This window comes from Chiloscyllium plagiosum, unplaced genomic scaffold (assembly GCF_037043375.1).
Source record: "Chiloscyllium plagiosum isolate Xiang-an unplaced genomic scaffold, Cpla_swu_hap1 HiC_scaffold_37, whole genome shotgun sequence".
In the NCBI taxonomy this organism is placed as follows: domain Eukaryota; kingdom Metazoa; phylum Chordata; class Chondrichthyes; order Orectolobiformes; family Hemiscylliidae; genus Chiloscyllium; species Chiloscyllium plagiosum.
Window position 1 is genome coordinate 3,904,865 of NW_028270175.1, and position 25,036 is coordinate 3,929,900.

Genomic DNA, 25,036 nt, shown 5'->3' on the forward strand with positions numbered 1-25,036 from the left:
TGACTTTCCCGTGTCCGGCATATATAGTTTCTGCCTGTGAATAGATGAAAAATGTGTTCTGTGTTTTATAACCATTAAGTTGACAACAGGTTCAATTAATGTCAAGTTTCATGTGTGAGAAACTGAAGCCATTCTGCTGAGGAAGCGCAGTACAAATATTTTTTTAAAATATCTGCCAATTATCTGTCTGTGTTAATCATCAAACCACTGTAAGTGCACTCCAGACATATGTAACATTATTATCCCTTTTGTGAGAGTTTGATAACTAGATAAATCATTTTTTGATAAGTATATTTGTCATTGTCCATCGATTTTAAATTAAACATGGTCAATTTATGTCACCTTCCAATTTATGCAAGTGGAACTGTTACCTTTTACTATTTCATGAAGTATAGAAGATGCATTTTAATACCTTATGCCATTCATTGTACAGAGTTTAAATCCTAAGTTTCTTCTTATTGCCATAGAAAAAGTCAAATATTTACCCTGTCTTCTGGATAAAACCAGGAAACTTAATTTGAATTAAATCATTTCTATAAGCTAGAAAACTTTCCTAGTTTTAGCGTTGCTGTAAAATCAATACACATTGTCAAGGCTTTGCATCTTGTGTTCGTCAGAAATTTTGTAAGAATGTCGCTGTGAAAGGGAGCAATGTTTTTCTATGGTATGAGAAGACTGCTGATTTGTTGGTGCACCAACTCTGGTACAGTGTGGCTGTGGCACGAGTACCAGTTAGTTGATCACTGACAGTTAACTATAAAACTGCTAAAAATTTCAACCAAGCAGATGGCTTCTGGCCAAAGCTTTCCTTGAAAAATGAGCCGGAGTCTGGCTCCCATCTATTGGGTTAAGTTGCAATTGACACTATATATGTGTATTCTTTCTGTCTGCAATAAACAGGGTTTTAGTATTAATATATGTAACAGATGTAGGTTTGCTTACTGAGCTGGAAGGTTTGTTTTCATACGTTTCATCAACGTACTAGGTAACATCTTCATTGAGCCTCCAGATGAAGCACTGGTGGTGTAGTCTGCTTGCTATTTATCTGTTTGGGTTTCCTTGGGGTGGTGATGCCATTTCCTGTGACAATGTCATTTCCTGGTCTTTTTCTCAGGGCGTAGTAAATGGGATCCAAATCAATGTGTGTGTTGATAGAGTTCCAGTTAGAATGCCATGCTTCTAGAAATTCATGTGCGTGTCTCTGTTTGGTTTGTCCTAGGATGGGTGTCTTGTCCCAGTCGAAGTGGTGTCCATCCTCTTCTGTTTGAAAGGATACTAGTGAGAGTGGATCATGTCCTTTTTGTGGCTAGTTGATGTTCATGTATCTTGGTGACAAGTTTTCTGCCTTTTTGCCCAATGTAGTGTTTGTTACCGTTCTTATAAGGTATTTTGTAAATGACATTTGTTTCGTTTGTTTGTCTGTATACAGACCCTATACAGAGAACAAGCAAAACGGGCGGCACGGTGGCTCAGTGGTTAGCACTGCTGCTTCATAGCATCAGGGTCCCAGGTTCGATTCCAGCCTTGGGCGACTGTCTGTGTGGAGTTTGCACATTCTCCACGTGACTGTGTGGGTTTCCTCCGGGTGCTCGGGTTTCTTCCCACAGTCCAAAGGTGTGCAGATCAGGTGAATTGGCCATGCTAAATTGCCCATAGTGTTAGATGCATTAGTCAGAGGGAAATGGGTCTTGGTAGGTTACTCTTTGGAGGGTCGGTGTGGACTGGTTGGGCTGAAAGGCCTGTTTCCACACTGTAGGAATCTAAAAAAAATGTCATTTGCAAAATACCTTGCAAGAATTGTAACAAACATTACATTGGGCAAGCAGGCAGAAAACTAGCCACCAGGATACATGAACATCAACTAACCACAAAAAGGACATGACCCACTCTCACTAGTATCCTTACATACGGATGAGGAAGGACACCCCTTCAACTGGGACAAGACATCTATCCTAGGACAAGCCAAATAGAGACACACACGTGAATTTCTAGAAGCATGACATTCCAACCGGAGCTCCTATCAACAAACACATTGATTTGGATCCCATTTACCACGCCCTGAGAAAAAGACCAGGAAATGACATCATCATAGGAAATGACATCACTAGCGGAAATGGCAACACCAACCCATGGAAATCCAAACATATAAATAGAAAGCGGGCTGCACCACCAGTGCTTCATCCGGAGGTTCACTGAAGATGTTACCCAGTATGGTGATGAAACCTCTGAAAACGAACATCCAGAACCTCAACCTGAGCTACAAATCTTCTCAAAACATATGTACCTTCCAGTATGCACAAGAATGGTTACACTGTCGGCCCAACAACAATCTTACGATTGTCAACATAACTCTGGAGTATACTAGAAACTTTAGCAAATATTTATCTAATGAGGAGTCACATCTAATATTGGGCACTGTTGAGTTTTGCAAGCATGGGCACATAGAGTTGGGTTAGACAGTTGCAAATGTCTCATACAGAATGATTATGGAGGTGACCGTGTTGAACTGGGGTGGACAAAGTCAGAAGTCACAAGATGCCAAGTTATAATCCAACAGATTTATTAGAAATCACAAGCTTTCGGAGGGCTGCTCCTTTAGGTGACTTCACATAAACATTTTGGACTATAACCTGGTGTCTTGTGATGTCTCTTAGAATATAAAATTGTTCCTCCCCTTTCCATTGGTATTCTTGTGAATGTTCATTTGAGTACAAGACAAAATACTTTGACAAACTCTTTTCTCAGCAGCAGTCAAGTTCCAAGCAACTTGTTTATTTGTGGATGTTTTAGCGGTCTTGAGCCCTATAATTTCCAGCTGTATTTTGCAACAATTCTGTAGCAATGCATGTAAGTTTGCTCGCTGAGCTGGAAGGTTCATTTTCAGATGTATCGGCACCATACTAGGTAACGTTATTAGTGAGCCTCCGGTGAAGCACTGGTGGTATGGCGGCCCACTTTTTTATTTGTGTTTAGGTTACCAAGGAAATCTAAACACATAAATAAAAAGTGGACCATACCATGAGTACTTTACCAGAGCCTAAATGATGATGTTAATATAGTACTGAGCAGAAACGTTTAAAAACAAACCTTCCAGCTCAGTGAGCAAACTTCCATCCAGAACCTCAACCTAAGCTGCAAATCTTCTCAAACGTCAATGTTCTGAAGAAATGTTATGCTGCCGTTTCACAGACCAAGGCTAAGTGTTGTATTTACTGATCAATTGCATTGATTTTAATGACAGTTTCTTTTTAAATGACATAGAGGTGAGGAGGATGATTCTTTGGCAATAAAACCTCCTCAACAAACCTCTAAAAAAGAAAAGTCACATCACAGAAAAGAGGAACGGAGAAAGGAAAAGCGAAGACATCGAAGCAGATCGGCTGAAGGTGAGAGATGGTAGCTTTATTTTAAACAACTTTACATGATGTGAAATGTACTTCAGTATTTGGAAACTTAGTGTCAGGTGTCCTGTGAATTTAGATTTCTGATTTGATTTTGAAAATTATTAAAAAGTGAGCTTTTGGTATACTTTTGCTTAATACGTAGCTTTTGAATTTCATTAAGCATGCAGAATGCACTTCTGTTCAGTAATTTTAACATGAAGCCAGGGAAATAATTGTTAAAGATTTTGGTAAACAAATACTTAAGCTGCATGAGTGATTGCACAGTGCAACATCAAGATTAAAGATATGCAAGTTTAAGATGTTTATATGTAAATATTTGTTTTGGTAATGAAACAAAGATAGATAAACAGGCCATCTCAAAAGGTTATTTCAGCCGTAAAGGATAAGTATGCCGAGCATGCGAGGTGAAGGATAAAAAGATTAGCAGTAAATGTAACAAAGACGGCTGAAGTACTGAGGGTGGAAATTGCACATGTATTACCATTGGGAGGCATGCAGACAGATGGGGGGCTATTCAAGGCATACACGAGGGTCAGGGGAAGATAGTGGAACATGAGCACAGAGAATGGTCAAGGAAAGTGAGTGTGAAAATACTAAATTTTATATACTTAATATAATTTAAATTTAGATATCAGGTTGCATGTTGTGTTAAATGTAATATTTAGTGGATAACTGAAACAAATTTAACTTGTCAGTAGACTGTTTTGTGCTTAATTTTAATATTCCATTAAAGGATCAGACCAAGAAATCAGCTATAAGATTTTAGGAAAATAAGCATACCAGGAGGCAATAGAACAACAAATAAATGGATTGTTTTATAACAATTTTCTGTGGAAAGAGAATAAAGTCCTATGAAGGAAGTAAAAATTGCAATGTCAAGACTGTAGCGGCTGAATCAAGAATCTCTAGACGATGTAACCTTGGTGAAGAGCTAGGTCATTTGAGGATGACTTAGAGACTGTTAGGATAATAAAACAATAGACAGATAAAAGAACGATCCTCAGAATCTTAAAATTCTGTTTGAAGTGGGAGAGGGTTAAAGACTAGGAAAAGTATTTAAAAGATATTTGGATAGAAATGTTGAGGGATTACTGAATGGCAGAGTGTTAAATGAATTCTTTACAACAGTCTTCAGAACTGAATCATGGGAAACGAAGACTGTTACGAAGAAACTCAAAGAATTTAATGTCTACAGGGCACTTAAGGCAGATGAGATGAACTTTAAAATCTTCAAGGAAATGAGCCAAGAAATGGGTAAGGCTCTCATTGATATATTTAGGAGGTCTGTAAATACAGAAGATGTACTTGAGGATTGTGAATGTTATCCCAATGTATGTATTTTTAAGGAATGAGCCAATGAAACTTGCAATTGATCTACCGACACTTCTTGAAAAAAAGGCTTCAGCATTGTGCAGAATGTTGAAGCAGTAATAAGGATTGATCAGCATGGCTTTAAATGTTATACCTCATGCTCACTACTGGAATTGCTTATTGGAATGGAGGTAATTAAATTATTGCGCAAGGACAATGAGGTACAATTTACTTCCCAAGTCGGGTCACCATGCTATATTTTAACAATAGTCCAGTCAATCTGTTGCATAGGTTTAGCATGAGTTCTTTGCTTTTACATTCTTTCTAATGATAAAGATTTGTGTGTCTGAAACCCAACACGTTCTAAAGTTTTGCTGTTTATATACGTGTGTATATTTATAAGTATATTTAAACACATGTATATACTTTGTCTCATTCCTCTTACTACTGTATGCTAAATCCCCATTATCTGCATTAAATTTTATACAACACCTGTTGTCCAGTCTACTAATCTATCTAACTTCCTGAAGTTGCTTATGCTTCTCATCATTAACAACACTTTGTATTTCTGTATCCTTTCCAAAGTTTTATTTTTAAAAACTTCTTTATGGGATGAGGGCAACATCGATTAGACCAGCTGTATCGATCCTCCCTATATGCTCTGGAGAAGGTGGTGGTGAGATACCTTCTTATACTCCTGCAGTTCCTTGGGGGAAGTGTAGGTCCATGCATAGCTATTATGATGGGAATTCAAGAGTTTGACAGTGAAAGAATTACATTATAGTTCCAAATCAGGCTGGTGAGTGACTTGGATGGGAATGTGCAGATGATAGTGTGTTCATGCATCATCTATTGCCATTCTTCTGAGAGAGAGAAATTGTGGGTTTGAAAGGTCTGGTGAGTTGCATCTTGTAAGTGATACACACTGCTGCCTCTGTGTGTAAATGGTGAATTGAATGTTGATGGGGTGCATCTCCAGCATGCTGTTTTTGTTTTGGATGGTGTCAAGCTTCTTTAGTGTTTTGAAGCTGCATTAATCCGGGAAAGTAAAGAGTATCCCATTACACTTCTGATGTGTGCCTTGTAGATGGTGAAAGGCATTTGGGAACAGAAGATGAGTGATTCAGCAGAGAATGCTAGTCTTTAAATCTGTTCTTGTAGCTACAAAACTTATGTCACCAGTTCAGTTTCTGATTAATTACAACCCCCAGGATGTTTACAAGGGAGATAGTAATGCTATTGAATGTCGCGGGTCCTCGTTAGATTCGCTCTTGTTGGAGATGGTCATTGCCTGGTACTTGCAAGTCTCAAATGTCAACCCAAGCCTGGATGTAGTCCAGTTCTTGCTGCACTTTGTTTTTTTCAGTATCTGAGGTGTCATGAATGGTGTTGAGTGTTGTGCAACGATCAGTGAACATTCCCGTTTCTGCCCTTTTAAATGTATCCAAAGGTTGAGCCTGGAATACAACCTTAAAGAATTACTGCAGTGATATCTTGGGACTAAAATAACTGACATCAGCAGTCATAATCATCTTCTTTATGTTCGGTCTGACTTTGTCCCTCTGAGTCTCCAATTTTGATAAGGCTCCTCGTTTCCATGCTCAGTCATAGAGTCTTACTGCATGGAAACAGACCCTATGGGTCCAAGCTGACCAGATATTCTAAATTAATCTAGTCCCATTTGCCAGCATTTGGCCCTTAAGCTCTCTTAAACCTTTCTATTGATGTATCCCATCCAGATCCTTTTTAAATGTTGTAATTGTACCAGTCCCCACCACTTCCTCTGGCAACTCATTCCATACACGCAGCACCTTCTATGTGAAAAAGTTGCCCCTTAGGTCCCTTTTTATATCTTTCCCCTCTCACCTTAAACCTATGCCATCTGGTTTTGACTATTCACCCTGTCCATGCGCCTCATGATTTTATAAGCTTCGATAAATAAGGTCACCCCTCAACCTCTGGCGCTCCAGGGAAAACAGCCCCAGCTTATTTAGCCTCTCCCGAGAGCTCAAACCCTCCAACCCTGGTACATCCTTGTAAATCTTTTCTGCATCCTTTCACCATCAGGTGGTGCCTTGATGTGAAAGGCAGTTATTGCCACTTCATGTGCCACTTTATGTCTATTCTGATTGGTATTGCCGTGAAATAGCTGAGATCTTGGTGAAGAGCACCATGTTTCCACTCCTGCCATGCGGAAAGTATAAATTTGTATCTTCCAGTTCATGTTGCCATGTTCCTCCTAATACTGGCTGCCATAATTTTATCAGTAAGCCTCCAACACAACTTGAAAATCCATCCACACAGCAATTACTGAACCTTTTTAATGCGTGCCATTTTACAGTTCCAAAAAAACCCACTAAATGTGTAAACCATGTTATACCATTAGACATCAGTTCTGACCATCCTCAGTTAATGCATATATTTCTATTTGGGCATTCATTGTATCCTTGACTCTAGGTTCATATTCCAAGGTACACTTTTTCAAATCCATCATTTTCTGGAGGAGGCTGTCAGTTTTAGGAACTTGCCAGTTGTCAGAAAAATATTTCTGAATGCACTTTCCAAATGAGAACATCCTGATTCAGTGAAAAGTGACTGCAATAGGACTTACTGAATTGATTGCAAAACACTTCAGGTTAATGTCACTCCAGTGCTGATGTTAATTAACTTATCTCATATGAGATATAATAACTGGGCTCTTATGGTCCAGTTGTAGTGTCCCTGCCTCTGAACCACGAGGCTAGAGTTCCATTCCTACCCGTTGCATGTGTGTAAAATAAGAACTTTGAGGAGGTTGATTAGAAAAATTTTAGATTTAATAACTCTCATGTCTTGCCTACTTCCCCACATCAGCACAATCCGTTCTTGCTGTGTTCCAAATGCCCAGTCCAAATCTGCTAAAATAATTAATACTTTTATGGAGGAGTTTAATATTGTTGATCCTTGCTGGATCTTTAATCCCTCTAAAAAGGAATTTTTTTTTTGCATGTCCACTACACTTCCACATGTATTGATTTATTTTTGATGGATGGCAGATTGCTGACATCCATTCCTGGTTGCAAATATGATCAGTTGTTTTACCAGACCATGCATCTGTCTCTATGAATATAAGCTTTTAGAAGTTTCTTAATACACGCCCACCTTAGCGTCTCAATACTCGCTTACTCTTAAAAGGAAGATTTTGTTAATTTTGTCTCTTGGAGGATAGATTTTTAAATAAAAATAACAAAACTCCAGACATTCCAGTTCCCTTGCTGTGAGAAACCCTGAAGGCATTCATCAGGGATGAAACAATTTCTTATGCAACACATAGGAAAATATTTATGTCAATTATATTTTCCTTTGTGCAATCTCTAAATCTTCAGAAAGATATAAAGAGCGCATATCCCTTCAGGTCGAGTATGATGTAGTAATGTCCCAAAACACCACCGAGCTTTTACTTCACTCTAGTTCGAAATTTTATGAACAAGGAGATAGAGCTAGAAATTTGTTGGCACATTAATCGCACCAAATGTCCTCACCTCAATTAATCTCACAAATTAAGGCTAATTCAGGTGTCATGTCAGACCCATTAGAAATCAACAAGACTTTTAAGGAATTTTACATTCCACTTTATTCATCTGAATGTTCTTCTGCAACAGCAAATTTTGATTAAGATTAACGTTCTTACTATTGATCAAAACGTAGCAAAGAAATTGAATCAACCAATCACAATAATAGAAATTGAGGCTACCGCTAGATCACTACAAAGTGGTAAAAGCCCTGGACCTGACAGTTTACTGGCTGAGTTTTATAAAACATTTTGAAGAAAGCTGGCTCTGTTTTTGGTAGATGTGTTTGTTGAAACATTTAATTCTGACTCTCTTCCTCAAACTTTAACTCGGGCATCAATTTATTTGCGTTTAAAGATCCCTCACTGTGGTTCACATCGTCTTATAAGTCTACTAAATGTTGACTTTCAATTATTGTCAAAGCTATTGGCCCTCTGTTTGGAAACCATTGTTCCATCGGTCATATCCTTGGATCAAACTGGATTTATTTGCAACTGGTGCTCCTTTTTTGAATTTTAGGTGGATATTTAATGTTGTTTCCAATTCTTTCCCATCCACTCTCCCTGAGGCATTTGATATCTTAAATGCTGAAAAAGCCTTTTATAGAATAGAATGAAATTATCTTTTTATTTTGCTTTGGGGAAAAAATTATTTCTTGGATCAAACTACTCTATGCATCACCGCAGGCCTCTATCAGGACCAATAACATGAACTCTGATTATTTCTACCTTTATCATTCCACTAGCCAAGGCTGTCCTTTGAAACCACTGCTGTTTGCCATTGTAATTGAATTTCTGTCTGTTGCGCTACGGACTCATCTTGATTTCTCTGGCGTTATTAGAAATGGTGTGGAGTTGAAGATTGCCCTCTATGCAAATAACCTTTTGCTATTTGTCTCGAACGTGTCTCTCCCTATTCCCACCGCACTTGCAGTTTTAGAATCTTTCAGTAAAATTTCTGCGTATAAATTGAATTTTAGCAAAAGTGAGATATTTCCTTTCAATAAGCCTGCTAGATAATTTCCCATTTAAAATAGCCAACTCTGGTTTTGTTTATCTTGATGTACGCACAGCAGTTGCACTAGGCAATTTGTACAGGAGAGGTTTTGAACCGTAACTGATACAAATTAAACGAGACTTTGAATGATATGGTCTCCTTAATTTGTCTGTGACTGCTGGAATCAATTCCATTAAGATGATTATTGTTCCACTAATATTCCACTAATTATTCTCTCTCTTTCTTTTTCCATAAAGTAAATATTCCAAATAAATTAAAGAATGAAACTAAAAAAACTTCTAGGCTATGAAAACCATTGTTATGGACGCCTAAGATACGAGGTGGAATGGCGCTGTCGAATGTTTTGTTTTATTATTGGGCAGCAAACATTAGAAATTTGACCTGTTGGTTCCAATAGGAGAACCTTGATGCTCTCCCAATTTAGTTGACTGTTGAGGCAAATTCCACCCACCCGGTAACATTGGAGGCTTTGTTGCATACACCTCTCGTTTCTCCTACCTCGATTTACATGAACAGTGTTAAAAATCACGCAACACCAGGTTATAGTCCAACAGGTTTAATTGGAAGCACTAGCTTTCGGAGCGCTGCTCTTTCATCAGATGGTTATGGAGGACACAATTGTAAGACACAATTTATAGCAAAAGTTTACAGTGTGATGTAACTGAAATTATACATTGAAAAATACCTTGATTGTTTGTTAAGTCTCTCATCTGTTAGAATGACCATGTTAGTTTCACTTCCTTCATATGTAAATCACAAAACCTTTTTAAAAAGTTACATTCTCAGGTTAACTATAACAGTTGGTGTCAGCCCAGATAAGATGTTGAAAGTGCTCGCGCCCGTGTTCTGTTGTCTGTGCCATAATGTTTAGACTGATTCTAATCTAAAAAATGTGTGTGTGGAAGGTGGGCGTGGGCGGGGGGGAGGGGGCGCGGGCGGGCGGCGGTTGAGAGTGTCTGTGGGATAGAGTCTATATGTGTGTGAGATAATCTAAAGGGGTCTAAGTCTGAGAGAGGTTGCATGTGTGAGTGGGGAGGGTGTCTGGGGTAGGGGGGGTTGTGAGTATATGAGCGTGTATATACGTGTGTGTGTGAGTGTTAAGTCTCTGAGAGAATGCGCGTGTGTGTGGGGTGGGGGGGTTGAGTGTCTGTGAGTGAGTGTAAAGGGGTCTAAGTCTGTGAGAGGGTGCATGGATGAGTGTAGGAGTGTTGTATCTGTGTGCATGTCTGTGTATAGATCTGCCTGTGTGCGTGTGTATGTATAGTGCAATGGCGGTCACCTGTAGAGTGACATGAACCCTGTCACTGCAGGCGCTGCAAGACATGTCAGAGTGTGAAAACGGATACCACCATTGCGCATAGGAACACCATGTATGTGGCAGGTACTCATGCAACTCAGCCAACGTTGTCCCGCTTGAGGCATGGTACATTGATGAAACCAAACAGAGGCTACGGCAACAGATGAATGGGCACTGCTCAACAATCAACAGACAGGGGTGTTCCCTCCCAGTTGGAGAACACTTCAGCGGTCCAGGGCATTCGACCTCTGACCATTGGGTGACCATCCTCCAAGGTGGACTTCGGGACAGGCAGCAGCGAAAAGTGGCCGAGCAGAGGCTGATAACTAAGTTCAGTACCCATAGGGAGGGCCTCAACCGGAACCTTGGGTTCACGTCACACTGCAGGTGTCCATCATTGCACTATACACACACACACACTCACGCACACTCCTACAGACACTCACACTCACATGCATCCTCTCACAGACTTAGACCCCTTTACACTCACACACACATATACACTCTCTCTCAAAGACACTGACAATCCTCCACCCCAGACACACACACCCACATTCAATCTCTCACAGACAGACCCCTTTACACTCTATATATCACTCACTCACTCACACTCTCTCTCTCTCTCTCTCTGTCTCTCTGTCTCTCTCTGTCTCTCTCTGTCTCTCTCTGTCTCTCTCTGTCTCTCTCTGTCTCTCTCTGTCTCTCTCTGTCTCTCTCTGTCTCTCTCTCTGTCTCTCTCTGTCTCTCTCTCTGTCTCTCTCTCTGTCTCTCTCTCTGTCTCTCTCTCTGTCTCTCTCTCTGTCTCTCTCTCTGTCTCTCTCTCTGTCTCTCTCTCTGTCTCTCTCTCTGTCTCTCTCTCTGTCTCTCTCTCTGTCTCTCTCTCTGTCTCTCTCTCTGTCTCTCTCTCTGTCTCTCTCTCTCTGTCTCTCTCTCTCTGTCTCTCTCTCTCTCTCTCTCTCTCTGTCTCTCTCTCTCTCTCTCTCTCTCTCTGTCTCTCTCTCTCTCTCTCTCTCTGTCTCTCTCTCTCTCTCTCTCTCTGTCTCTCTCTCTCTCTCTCTGTCTCCCTCTCTCTCTCTCTCTCTCTGTCTCCCCCAGACACTCTCAAGACAGACACTGTCACACACACACCCCACATGTACACATATACGTTTGTGGGGTGAATTTGTACTTGCAGAGTTACGTTGTACTTTGCTCAAAAACTGCATGAATCCATGTAATACTCTGTTAACTTGCTTTTTAGATTACAATCAGTCTAAATATTATGGCACAGACAGGGGGCTAACACCTTCAACATCTGGGCTGACACCAATTGTTAGCATTAACCCGAGAATGTAACTTTATAAAAATGTTTTGTGATTTACATATGAAGGAAATGAAACTATCATGGTCATTCTAACAGATGAGAGACTGAACAAACAAAATCAAGGTATTTTTCAATATATAATTTCAGTTACATCTATAAATTGTGTCTCTTAGAATTGTGTCCTCCACAACCACCTGATGAAGGAGCAGCATTCTGAAAGCCAGTGCTTCCAGTTAAACCTGGTGTTGTGTGATTTTTAACTTTGTACACCCAGTCCAACATTGGCATCTCCAAATAATGACTACATGAACAATGTAATTGTTTTTTCCTATCTTAAAATTTAGTTTCAATTTAGACGCCACTGGTTGGGCTAAGTTAGGAATAAAAACTGTGAAAGATTTGTATGTTGATGGTGTTTATGCATCTTTTGAACAATTAATTGATATGTTTTCACTTCCTAAAAGCCACTTCTTTAGATCCCTCCAAGTTTGCAGTTTTGTCTGGAGTTCATTTCAGGTTTTCCCCTCCCTTCCCAATGATTCTGATTTTGATATCTTTCTGGAACTGCCTTCTTCATTAAAGGGGGCTATTTCAGCTAATTATTCAAACATTCATAAAGCATGATCAGATTATCTTGATTCTATTAAACTATCTGGGAGATAATTCCAGGGTGATGTGTGGAAAGAGATTTTAGAAAGGGTGCACAGATCTTCTATCTTTGCAAAACCTTGTTTTATTCAGTGCAAGATGCTACACTGCGCCCACTGTACCAAAGCTCGACTTGCAAAAATATTTGAAGAGATGTCTCCATCCTGTGATCAGTGTCAACAAACCCCAGTAAATTACATGCACATAGCTTTGTCCTCCTTTTAAGGAGATATTGGACTGATACCTTAAATAAGGTGTCAAAGATATCAGGCGAAAATCTTACTCTGAATCTATTACTGCTTTGTTTGGGGTATCACCCTCTTTACCTAATCTTTCTTCCTCTAAAAAAGACATGATGGCATTCACTACCCTATTGGCCAGAAGATTGATATTGTTAAAATGGAAATCCCTAATTCCATCTACTTCTTCACACTAGGTTAGAATGGTGCTATATTTCTTGAAATTAGAAAAGATTAGATTATCCTTATCTGCCTCCTCTAACAAATTTACAAAACTCTGGAACCTTTTCATATGTTAAGGATGTTGTCTTTTTAACTGTTCCAGATTGGAGTATCTTCTGTTGTGGCGATTTTTCTTTTGTTTTCTTTAGCCAATGCGGTTATCTTATTGCTGGTCTAATGGTTTTGTGCTTTGTATATGTTTATATTTATTAGGGTTGTTTGTCATTTTTTTCTTCTTTGTATTTTGGGGGACATATATGCTGCAGGGAGGGTGATCGGGGTTTTGTTTACAGTTGTTTATTGCTTGTGATTGCACCTTGTTCTGTCATTTTTGGTGAAAAATCAAGAATTTTTTTTAAATGAAAATAAATCAATCAAATAAAAAGGGGTGGCATGGTGGCTCAGTGGTTAGCACTGCTGCCTCAGTGCCAGGGACCCAGATTTGATTCCAACCTTGGGCGCCTGTGTGTGGAGTTTGCATGTTCTCCCTGTGTCTGTGTGGGTTTCCTCCCTCAGTCCAAAGGTATGCAAGTCAGGTGAATTGGACATGCTAAATTGCCCATTGTGTGCAGGGATGTGCAGGTTAGATGGATTAGCCAAGGGGACTGCAGGGTTACAGGGATAGTGTGGGGGGTTGGGTCTGGGTGGAATGCTCTTCAGAGAGTTGGTATGGACTTGTTGGGCCAAATGGCCTGTTCCCACACTGTACGGATCCTGAGAAGTCTGGTTTTTGACCTGTGGCAGTTTTTGGGTAGCCTCATTAGCGAATTTACCGGACTCTAGATTGACTGGTTTATAGTTATCAGGTTTATTCTGTCTAAGCAGTAGTATTACAGTGGCAGCCCTCCATACTCTGGCACAACTTCAGTATCCTGTGATGTTTGAAATATGGTCACAGCCTGTGTTACGTCACTTTGCTGGAACGCAACTGGACAAAAGATCAGGATGTAACAAATCAATCATTTTTATTACTTCACTCCTTATCTATAGTTATCCTCTCTCATTGTTGCACCCCACTTTTACATTTTCAATTGTTATCCTCTGAAAATTTAATTTATTAATTCTCCAAAGGATTTCCTGCCCCATCTCTTATTACTCTCTTTCTTTAGTAAATCCTTTAGTAAAAGGTAATTCATTAATCTCTTAAGAAATGATTTGGATAAGTATCTGTATTGAAAGGATGAACATGAACTCAATCAAATATTATATCGAACACTTGCTGATGCACGGAAATTTAACCAGGATACATAGTGCTCAGTGCATGGGGGTAACATAATTCATGATGTAACAACTAGTTTTCATTTCTTGCTTATTTAATTGTAAATCTCTTGTGGTATTGCTCACATGGCTGCAATGTTTAGCTGCTGATCTGGCTTGGGCCATTAATAATCAATCCATAAGGTATATGAGTTGGAGTAATTTTACTGTGTAATCCAAAGCCTTAAAATTATGATACTAATTTGCATAAATGATGCTTGTTGTTCTTGACGGTTAAGGTAGAATCTAAATAAAGTCATAAGTGGAGGCATTTCTGAAGAGAGGCTGATAGTGAGGAAGGACGTTGATAAAATGGTGGCAGAGCACATTGAGGGGGAAGCCTAATAGATTATGTTGCCCTCAGCTGGGGATAGTTCATAGAGTCAGAATTATGGCACAGAAGGAGGCCTTTTGATCCATCATATCCATGACAGTTCATTGTGGAGTAATCCAGTCACTCCCATTCCCCTACTCTGTCCATGTAGGCCTGGAAATTGATATTCTTCAAGACACCTTCCTATTTCTTTTTGAGCTCTGTGTCTCCACCACCCTCTGTGGCATTAACACTTGCTGTGATATAAACAAAAATCTCCTCATTCTCTTAAACTTGTGTTCCCTTGTACCATCATCTAGAGGGGCCAGTGTTTCTTTATGACAATTTAGACAGGGTAGGTAATCATATGCACCTCTATACTGTCTCCCCCATTCTCTTTGCCCCAATTAGAACTGCCCCAACCCCAGCTTCTTCAAATTAACCTTGTAGCTGAAAGCACTGCACCATTTCAGGGGTTCTCCCATCCTTTGTAAAACATGGCTGCCAGAACTGAATGCATTACTTTAGTTGCCTAATTAGAACTTTATAGGGGTTCGACATAAATTCTCTGCTTTCATGCCCAATTTATGATGCACACAATCCTATATATTTTACTCCCTACCCTGTCAATATTTCCTGTCACCTTTATGGATCTGTGCACATGAATTCTAAGGTTCCTCAACTGGTTAATTCCTTAAAATTACAACTAGTAAGTTTAGGAAAAACTTCATCTCAAAGTGGTGGAAATCTAGAGCACTATTCCCAGAAACCTTTGAAGCTGGTAGGTCAATTGAAAATTTCAAAACGGAGATTGATAAAATTTTGGCTGGCGAGAGTATTATGGAATCCAGGCAGGTAAATAGCATTAAAATATATATCAACCTCAAACGAGTTGAATATCAGAACAGGTTGAAGACCCCTCCTGTTCCTGTAAAAAGATGAGGTGAACCAGAAGACACTTGTTACTACTTGGAAATTTCAGACTTTAGGTCTGATTAGCTTTCTGTTTTCAAAGCTTGTTTTGCATCTGTCACAAGGTTACTAGATGGAATATCGTTTTGCATGAAGCAATGTGGGTGAGTCTGAGAGTGTAAAAAAGCAATTAAAACTCCTGAGAATCGTGGTGAGTACTTCTGTCCTACAAGTCCATGATATTGCTATGCAACATGTTTCTGATACGGAAAATTGAGAAACTCCAACTGATTCCATTTTGATGACTCTTAATTTACAGTTGATAACTAGTATTAGATTTAATTGAAGTTTAAGAGCGGTATAACATGCAAATGTTTGTAAACAGGAAAACACATCAGAGGGAAGGAGAAAGATAAGGAAAAAGAGAGGGAGCATGAGCGAAGGAAACGACAGCGAGAAGAGCAAGATAAGGCACGTAGAGAACGAGAAAGGCAGAAACGGAGAGAACTTGCCAGAGAACATTCCAGAAGAGAAAGGTGAAGGAACATAATTTTCCTCTGGGTTAGCAGGCTGTGAAACAATTGTTAAGGATATCTAATGACTCAAAGAAAAGTTCTAAGGACCATATACTTCCATAAAGTGATAGTACAGAAGTGAAGAGTTTTCATCTTTCTGTTAAGTGTTTGGGATCTCTGCAGTTTTCTCTGCTTAATGCTAAACCGTGCACCTTTGCATCCTGTGGAATTGATAGCTTATGCCCACAGTATCAGCTAATGTAACATTAACTTTTTAAATAAAACATTGCTCCTGCAAAAGCTTTCAAACATGCTTGAAACATGGGATCTAGGCTATAACTTTTGTGAAGGTTAACCAACATATGATCACTACAGCAAAGTTCATTTGATTGTAGACTAAGTTCCTTGTACATCCTCTGATATACAGTATCCTGGATACTTAAGAAAGACTCTGCTCATAGCATGCAGTTTATATTTGGTTTTAATGTACACATCACTTCTGCATAACATGCAGTGCAGCAGTCTTGGGGAAATTCATGAATTGGAACAATGCTGGAAGTTATTCTTTCTGCTGAGGCTCAGGTAGGATCAAATAAGATTGTACTTCAGCCATTTCATATTTCCAGCAGTTATTTAATCTGTATTACCTCGAGCAATGAATCAAATGGTTTAATGAAATGTGCAATCTCAATCTGCATTATTTACAACCTGTTTTAACCATGGGAACGCAATAATAAAAATAAAACTTCATTTTCATTGCGCTTAAGAACTATATTGCAGAAGTCAAGTTTACTTTGTTTTAAGGTTTATCTCCCAAACTACCAAACGACTATTAACTGATATATGTGATTTTTGGAATGCAAAGTACGTATTAAATTGGAGCTTGAGTTTACTGGTGCAGACATCCATTATGCTGGTGACTTACTTAAAATACATATCTTTTGAAAATTATTTTTGAGTTGAAACATTGGGATTGATGTTTCTGCCAATGAGTAGAGCAATGTTGATTTTTGGAAACTTGGATTCATATCACCTGGCTTAAGTTAGGTTTTATTTTTGAACTCCCCCCCATACCCCGAGTCGCATAGTTGGAAATTATGTCAGGGTGTGTCTACTCTTGAGTTACATGTTTTATCTGAATCTGCTTAAGCTACTGCTGGGACATTACCTCCCATTTCTTCCTCTTTCTAGACCAACATCTCTCATATAATTAAATTGCCAATGATTCTGTTCACCACTAGTTTACAATAGATGCTACTGATCCAAATAACTCTTTCATATTCTGTGCTTACTGCTTATCTGTATCAGTTGTTCCTCATTAGAATATCAGTAAATTAGAGAACTGAATCTGTACCCTCCCATTCTGTATTGATTACGCTATGCTCCTTGCGGCCACACAGCAGTGTTTCTACGTTGATCCGCTATCAAAATTATAGAGCAATGTGAAATGATAGGAATTTGTTTTATTAATTTGAAATATTTGCAGATTGAAAGACAATTTGCAAAAATGTTACTCTTACTGACTACCTTGCTTAATTAATGACCTTGACATTGACTACAACGATGATAGATATATTGGTTGTTACATTTCAGAATTCAAAGAGTCATAGAGATTTACAGCCTGGAAACAGACCCTTCGGTCCAACCCGTCCATGCTGACCAGATATCCCAACCCAATCTAGTCCCATCTGCCAGCACCCGGCCCATATCCCTCCAAAACCTTCCTATTCATATACCCATCCAAATGCCTCTTAAATATTGCAATTGTACCAGCCTCCACCACTTTCTCTGGCAGCTCATTCCATACACGTACCACCCTCTGCGTGAAAAAGTTGCCCCTTAGGTCTCTTTTATATCTTTCCCCTCTCACCCTAAACCTATGCCCTCTAGTTCTGGACTCCCCGAACCCAGGGAAAAGACTTTGTCTATTTATCCCATCCATGCCCCTCATAATTTTGTAAATCTCTATAAGGTCACCCCGCAGCACCCCAGTTTTTGGAATGGTTCCAGTGGATTTGAAAATCCCAGATATAATTTATCCCTTCTAGAAAGGAAGGAGTAAAAATCAGAAAGATGTAGGCCATTTAACCTGACGTGTCATATTAAAAATGCTAGAATTCATTAATAGCAGGATATGTAGAAAATCATAGTGAAGTCAAGTCAGTCTGCATGGTTTTATGAAAGGGAAATTCTTTGACTAATTTATTAAGTTTTAGTGTACTTGGATTTCAAAGCCATTTTGATAGCGCAAAGATGACAAGCAAAATAGGAGATCTCAGTCATGGAGTCACAGTGATGTACAGCATAGAAACAGACCCTTCGGTCCAACTCGTCCGTGTTGACCAAATATCCTAACCTAATCTAGTCCCATTTGCCAGCAATTGACCATATCTCTCTCAACCCTTTCTATTCATATATCCATCCATATGCTTTTAAATGTTGCAACTGTACCAGTCTCCTCCACTTCTTCTGGCAGCTCATTCCCTATGCGCATACAGGACTAGTTGGCTAATAGGTGTTCAATTTTGCATTGGTTAATCATAATTATTGAAGAATCTGATCTTTGAGTGCTGGGCCTCAACTGTTGGCAATCTATTAATGACTCTGATGAAGGGAGTGAATAGTAACTAAATTTGTGGATGACACAATGACCATTGTAAGAAAGTAAGTTAAGAGCAAGTTGTAAAGAGTCTACAGTGAGATATAGATGGGTGAAAAGAGTAGGAAAAAAATTGGAGTATGAACTTTAATGTAGGAAAATGTGAAATTATTGACTTTAGCAGAAATAATGGAAAAATTAAATTATTTAAATGGGAAGAGATTACAGACCTCTGGACCTGGGCTGTGCTGGAACACGATCATACAAATGTAGAATGCAGGTACAGCAACTGATTAGGAAGACAAATACAATAATGGTGTTTACTGCAGAGAATCAAATATAAAAATAAGAAAGTGTTACTATCGATGTATAGAGCCTTGAGTGAGACTGCATCTTGAGTAATGTATACATCTTTTGACGCCTTACCTAAGAGAATATTGCATCAGAAGCAGTTCAGAAAAGTTTCATTCATGTCATTCCTCGGATGAGGGCCTATTTTATGAGGAAAGATTAGACTGAGTTTGTACGTACTGGAGTTTAGAAGAATGAGAATTACTTTTGTGCAAACATATAAGAACCTGAGGAGACTTGACAGGGTGGATGCTGAAAAGATGTTTCCATGTGTTGGAGAGTTTTGAACTAGGGAATGCAGTTTGAAGATTGAGTTCTCCATTTAAGATGGCGATATTTTTCTTTGTGGGCATTTAAACTATGATATTCTGTTTACTTGGAGAGCAATAGAGGCTGGGTCCTTGAATATAATCAGTTGAGTTGGACAGATATTTGTTTGGCAAGGGAGAGTTATTGGGGAGGGGTTGTTTGTGAAGTTGAGGCCACAATTAAATCAGTCATGATCTTCTTGAATAGTGAAGTAGGCTGAAGGAACCAAATTTGAATCTAGGATCTGTGTGTTCTAATTTGGATTAGGTAATGTTGCTCATCTTTTCTAAAGCTTTCCTGTGAGATTTTAGTTGTGTAATCAGAACAATGGTGTTTAATCAAGCTAAAATTTGTCATGTGGTAAATAAATGTATACTTGTATCTTAGAAGAGAACATAGCCATTTTTGTTACTTTTAAGACATAAAATGTTTTCTTAGTTTCTTGATGAACAGTACCCTGTGTCAAATCTTCCTGCATTAGAATTCAGCTATTTCATTGTTCTCAGCCCAGTCAGCCACCTACTCTTCAATTTTGATTTATAAATCTATTTTATAAGAAAATATTGGAGTAGGTTCCCTTTTCAAAAAATAGCAATAAATTTTTATTTGTCAAACAGTATAGCAATTCCTTTGTCTATATTTGTTAAGCGGACTTATCGGAGTTGTGAAGGTATTCTGATCTTTATTTTAACCACAAATTATATTGAAGTTGTTAATTGCCAAATATATATTTACTAAGTTAAAGTAGTAAACAAATAATTTTACTACTCTCGTTATCCAACCTGGGTGAATAGATAGAGTTAGTGATACTTGTCTTTTCCCTAGAATGAGGGATTTTGAGACCGGTAGCAAAATTTTAAAGTGACAGAAGAATTTTTAAAAAGACATGAGGGACAAATCGTTTACACAGATGGTGGTTCACATATGGCCTGAATTTCCTGAGGTAGTGGGGATGTGGGTACAGTTAGAATGTTTAAAAGACATTTGGATGAGTACATGAATAGGAAAGACTTGGAAGGATTTGGGCCAGGAGCAGGCAGGTGGGACTAGTTAGTTTGGCATTATGTTCTGCACGAACTGGTTGGACTGAAGGGTTTGCATCCATATGATTCAGTGACTCAAGGTGGGCGTTGCTAGCTGGCAGCATTTACTGTCTGTCCCTAGTTGCCCTTGAGAAGGTGGTGGTGAGCTGTCTTCTTGAACCACTGTAGTTTATCTGCTGTCGGTTGACCCACAATGCTCTTAGGGAGGGAATTCCAGCATTTTGATCCAGCAATAATAAAGGAACAGCGTTCTATTTCTGAGTCAAGATAGTGAGTGGCTTGGAGTGGATCTTGCAGGGGGTGGTGTTCCCATATATCTGCTGCCCTTGTCCTTCCAGGTGGAGGTGCACGTGGATTTGAAAGGTACAATCTAAAGATCTCTGAATTTCTGCACTGCATTTTTGAGATAGTTGTAGCAGTATGTACTGAACATTGGTGTTGAAGGATGTGGTGCCAATGAAGCAGGCTACTTTGTCCTGGATGATGTCAAACTTCTTGTGTTGTTGGAGCTGCACCCATCCAGGCAAGTGGGGTCTATTCCATCATACTCCTGACTTGTGCCTTGTAGATGGACATGCTTTTTTTTTATTGAGGGGGGAGGTTGGTTCAGGAGGTGAGTTATTCACTGCAGTGTTCTTACCGGCTGATCTGCTGTTGTAAGTCACTGTGTTTATGTGGTGAGTGCAATTGAGTTTCTGGTTAATGGGTAGCCCCCAGGATGTTGATAGTGGGAGATAACACTACTGAATGTCATGGGGCGGTGGTTAGATGATCTCCTATTGGTGATGGTTGAAGCCTGGCATTTGTGTGGTGAGAATGTTAATTGCCACTTGTCAGCCCAAGCCTGGATATTGTTTAGATCTTGTTGCATTCGAACATGGACTGCTTCAGTATCTGAGGAATCAGGAGTAGCACTGAACATTGCAATCATTGGTGAACTTCCCCAGTTCTGATCTTATTGATGGAGCGAAAGTCATTGATGAAGCAGCTGAAGATGGTTGGACCTCGGACACTCCCCTGAGGAACTCCAGCAGAGATGTCCTGGAGCTGAGATGACTGACCTCCAACAACCACAACCATCTTCCTGTGTGCCAGATAGGACTCCAACAGCAGAGCTTTTGTACCCCCCCCGATCCCCACTGATTCCAGTTTGTGTCCCCCGATCCTGACTGATTCCAGTTTTGCTAAGGCGGCTTGATGCCAAGGGCTGTAACTCTCATTTCACCTTTGTAATTCAGCTCTTTTGCTCATGATTGAACCAAGGCTATAAGGAGGTCAAGAGCTTAGTGACCCTGGCAAAATCCAAACTAGGTATCACTGAACCTGCATATCTTTGGACAGTGAGAGGGAACCAGACAAACTGGAGGAAGCCCACAGAGACACTGGAAGAACTTGCGAATTCTACACAAACAGTCACCCAAGGTTAGAATCTAACACAGGTCCGAGGTGCTGTGAGGCCGCAGTGCTAATCGCTGTCCTACTGAGTTGCCCATAATCCCCCATCCAGAGTACATTTTGTGCTTTTGCCACCCTCCGTGCTTCCTCCGATTGTTGTTCAGCATGGAGGAGTACTCGATCATAAGCCAAAGGGAGGACAAGTAGGTATTAATCAGCAGGAGGTTTCATTGCCCACGTATGACCTGAAGCCATCAGATTTCATGGGGTCAGAGTTAATGTCGAGGACTCCAAGGACAACTTGCTCCTAACTGTATACTATTGTGCTGACACCTCTGCTGGTTTTATCCTGCCGTTGGTACAGGACATATCCAGGGATGGTGATACTGGTATTGGGGACATTGTGTGTAAGGTGTGATTTCATGAGTATAAGAATATCAGGCTATTGCTTGACTAATCTGTGAGACAGCTCTCCCGATTTTGGCACTAGCCCCCAGATGTTAGGAAGGAGGACTTTGCAGGGTTGACAGGGCTGTTTCTGCCAGTGTCTTTTCCGGTGGCTCAATGCCAGGTGGTCTGTCTAATTTCATTTCTTTGTTGGGATTTTGTAGCGATTGATACAATTTGAGTAGCTTACGAGGCCATTTCAGAGGGTAATTGAGAGCCAACCACGTTGCTGTGGGTCTGGAGTCACATGTAGGACAGATCGAGTGAGGATGGCAGATTTGCTTCCCTGACAGACAATAATGAACCAGATGAGATTTTTTTGGACAATCAGCAAGTTGTACAATCATCGGTAGATTCTTAATTCCAGATTTTTAATTGAATTTAAATTTCCACCATCTGCTCTGGCAGGATTGAACCTGCGTTCCCAGAACATTAGTGACATTCTGGATTAATAGTTTAGTGATATTACAACTAGGCCATCACGTCTCTTGATAAGAGACTGAGTAAATTGGACACTTTTTTGCAGTGTCTAAGAAAGCAAGGTGATCCCATTGAGACAGACAGGATTCTGCGGCAGTTTGGAACAGGATATATGTTGAGAGCTTATCTGTGCTTATCATGGAAATCCAATTACAGACATCTTCTCAGGATGAGGGGTTATCATTTAGAACTGAGGAGGAGGAATTTTTTTTTCAGAAGGTTATGAACTTTAAGCATTCTCTATCCTAGAGGGTTAAGGTTGCTTCTCATTGTGTACATTTATGGCCGGAATAGCCTGAGTTTTGGTGCCTCAAAATTGAGGGACATGAGTGGCCAGAAAATAGTTAGCTGAACAGGCTGAATGAATTACTCCTGTGTGATTGCAGAATAGAGCTCAGTTGTTGCCAACAAAGATCATCCTGTTATGTGTGAAAGAAACCCACAGCGATCTTGTGAAAAATCATGGCAATATATTATTTGTTATGTGTAATGCAGACTTACTGCCTAATTGAAAATAGCAAGAAAACAAGCTTTATCTTGTGTTGTGATAGACCTTGGTCCTGAAATGAAGCTTTCTACACCATTAAAAAGTTTGTAAACGTAGTTTCTAGAACATAGCTTTGATCTTCAGAACTGAAGTGTATCGATCCATACATTGAAATAAAGTTCCCTGGATTCTACAGTGGGGTTATTTAAGTAGGTTTTGTTTTTGTTTTGATAGGCACATGAAACCTTTTATAGATACAAGCAATGTGGGGCAGGGCAGTCCTTGGTGAGTGACGTGAGCTGTTGTGTGTGTGAAGTGTGAAAACACCACTTGATGTTTTCTGTTTGAATACTTTTTATAAACTTATCACCTTGTGGTGAATCTTCCAGGGACCGTCTTGAGCAACTTGAGCGTCAGAGGGAACGGGAGAGGAGAATGAGGGAGAGAGAACAACAGCAGAAGGAACAGTGGGAGCAACAGAAGGAACGTGAAAGGCTCAAGGGGCGAGATATCAGGAGAGAAGGTATTTATACTGTTTAAAACTAGGACTGATAATCTGTCAGTTCTGATATCTAATATACAATGTATTCTTTTAGATTTTCAAATCCAGGTTATGTTTTTAATGGTTATATGATATTGCTTTAAAAAAATTGGAATAATTATACTGCATGCTGTTAGTATATGAACTTCCATAATCCCCTCCACCACAAAGATACTGCTTGAAACTCCAAAACTTCACCTGCCCCAATCTCGGACCACTGCTACAGAAATCCCCCTCTCTCGCCCACCCCCTCGTTTCCTCCCTCCCCCATCTCGCCCCACCACCCTCGCCGTCCTCCTCGCCCCCTTTCTCGCCGTCCTCCTACTGAATTACTCCCATTGTGACCTTTATCTTTGCAATAGGGTATTACAGGAACGTGTTTGAATTAGAATGAGTATATGTTTCCCAAGACAAATTTTGATTTCTATCATTGTATGTGGCAAGGTAGCATTTGTTACTTGTTCTTAATTCCATTTCAGAAGGCTGTTAACAGTTAGCCGCATTGCTGTAGATGTGCAGTTATGTTTGAGATATTAGTGAAGATATTAGTGAGATATTGAGATAAAGGACATTAGTGAACCAGATGGATTTTTGCAAGAATTCATGATAATTGTCTTGGTCATCATTATCGAGATCAGATTTATGATCCATATTTGTTAATTGAATCTAGATTCCACCAGTGTTTGTGTATTAGCAAGGAATTATCATATTGTATTTTATGAAAAATAAAGTTGACAACTCCTTAATGTTGGAAAGGCTTTATGTCAGTCACCTATGTAGTGTTATTAGTCTGTTTGTGGAGATAGACTGTAAATGAATGGCACATTGTATTTGCCTAGCTACTTTTACAAAGCAAGTATAGGTGTCAGGTGCACAATAATACTGAAAAGAGGACACTATTGTTGTCTTACAACTGAAGCCCTATCTATAATGTGATCTTTAACTAATCTGGTCAGACCTACAAGATGTCATATGAGGTTGAGGACTCTGAGTATGTACTCAATGCAGTTTAGAAGCATGAGTAGGGGTGGGTGCCATTGGGACTGAAAGAATACTGAGAGGCCTGAATAGAATGGCCATGAAGATGGTGATTCCAGTAGTGACAGAGATTAGGAACCAAGGGCGCAGCCTCAAAGTGAAAAGATGACCCATCAGAACTGAGATGAGGAGGAATTTCTTCAGCTCGAGGGTGGTTGATATGTGAAATGCGTCCTTGCAGAAGGCTGTGGAGGCCAAGTCACTGTGTGTCTTTCAGATAGAGATAGATCCTTAATTGTTAAGGAGATCAAGGGTTATTGAGAGATGGGGTGAGAAACGTATCAGCAGTGATTGAATGGCAGAGCAGATGCAATGGTCCAAATGGCCTAATTCTGCTCCTATACTTTATGGTCCAAC

The 25,036-nt window shown here is 39.7% G+C and overlaps 1 protein-coding gene across 12 annotated transcripts in view; it reads left to right on the top strand.

The window, feature by feature from the left end:
• Nucleotides 1-25,036, top strand: part of cdk11b (cyclin dependent kinase 11B) — a 63,850-nt gene that overhangs the window by 19,045 nt on the left and 19,769 nt on the right. For 7 of the 12 annotated variants that reach the window (XM_043676274.2, XM_087980228.1, XM_043676278.2 and 4 more), the window contains 5 exons: nt 3,262-3,386; nt 4,533-4,658; nt 15,860-16,010; nt 23,335-23,385; nt 23,490-23,623. In XM_043676274.2, coding sequence (XP_043532209.2) covers nt 3,262-3,386; nt 4,533-4,658; nt 15,860-16,010; nt 23,335-23,385; nt 23,490-23,623 — 587 coding nt within the window. The remainder of the gene's footprint in view (nt 1-3,261; nt 3,387-4,532; nt 4,659-15,859; nt 16,011-23,334; nt 23,386-23,489; nt 23,624-25,036) is intronic. The other 5 variants (XM_087980231.1, XM_087980232.1, XM_087980234.1 and 2 more) reach the window with 3 other exon arrangements.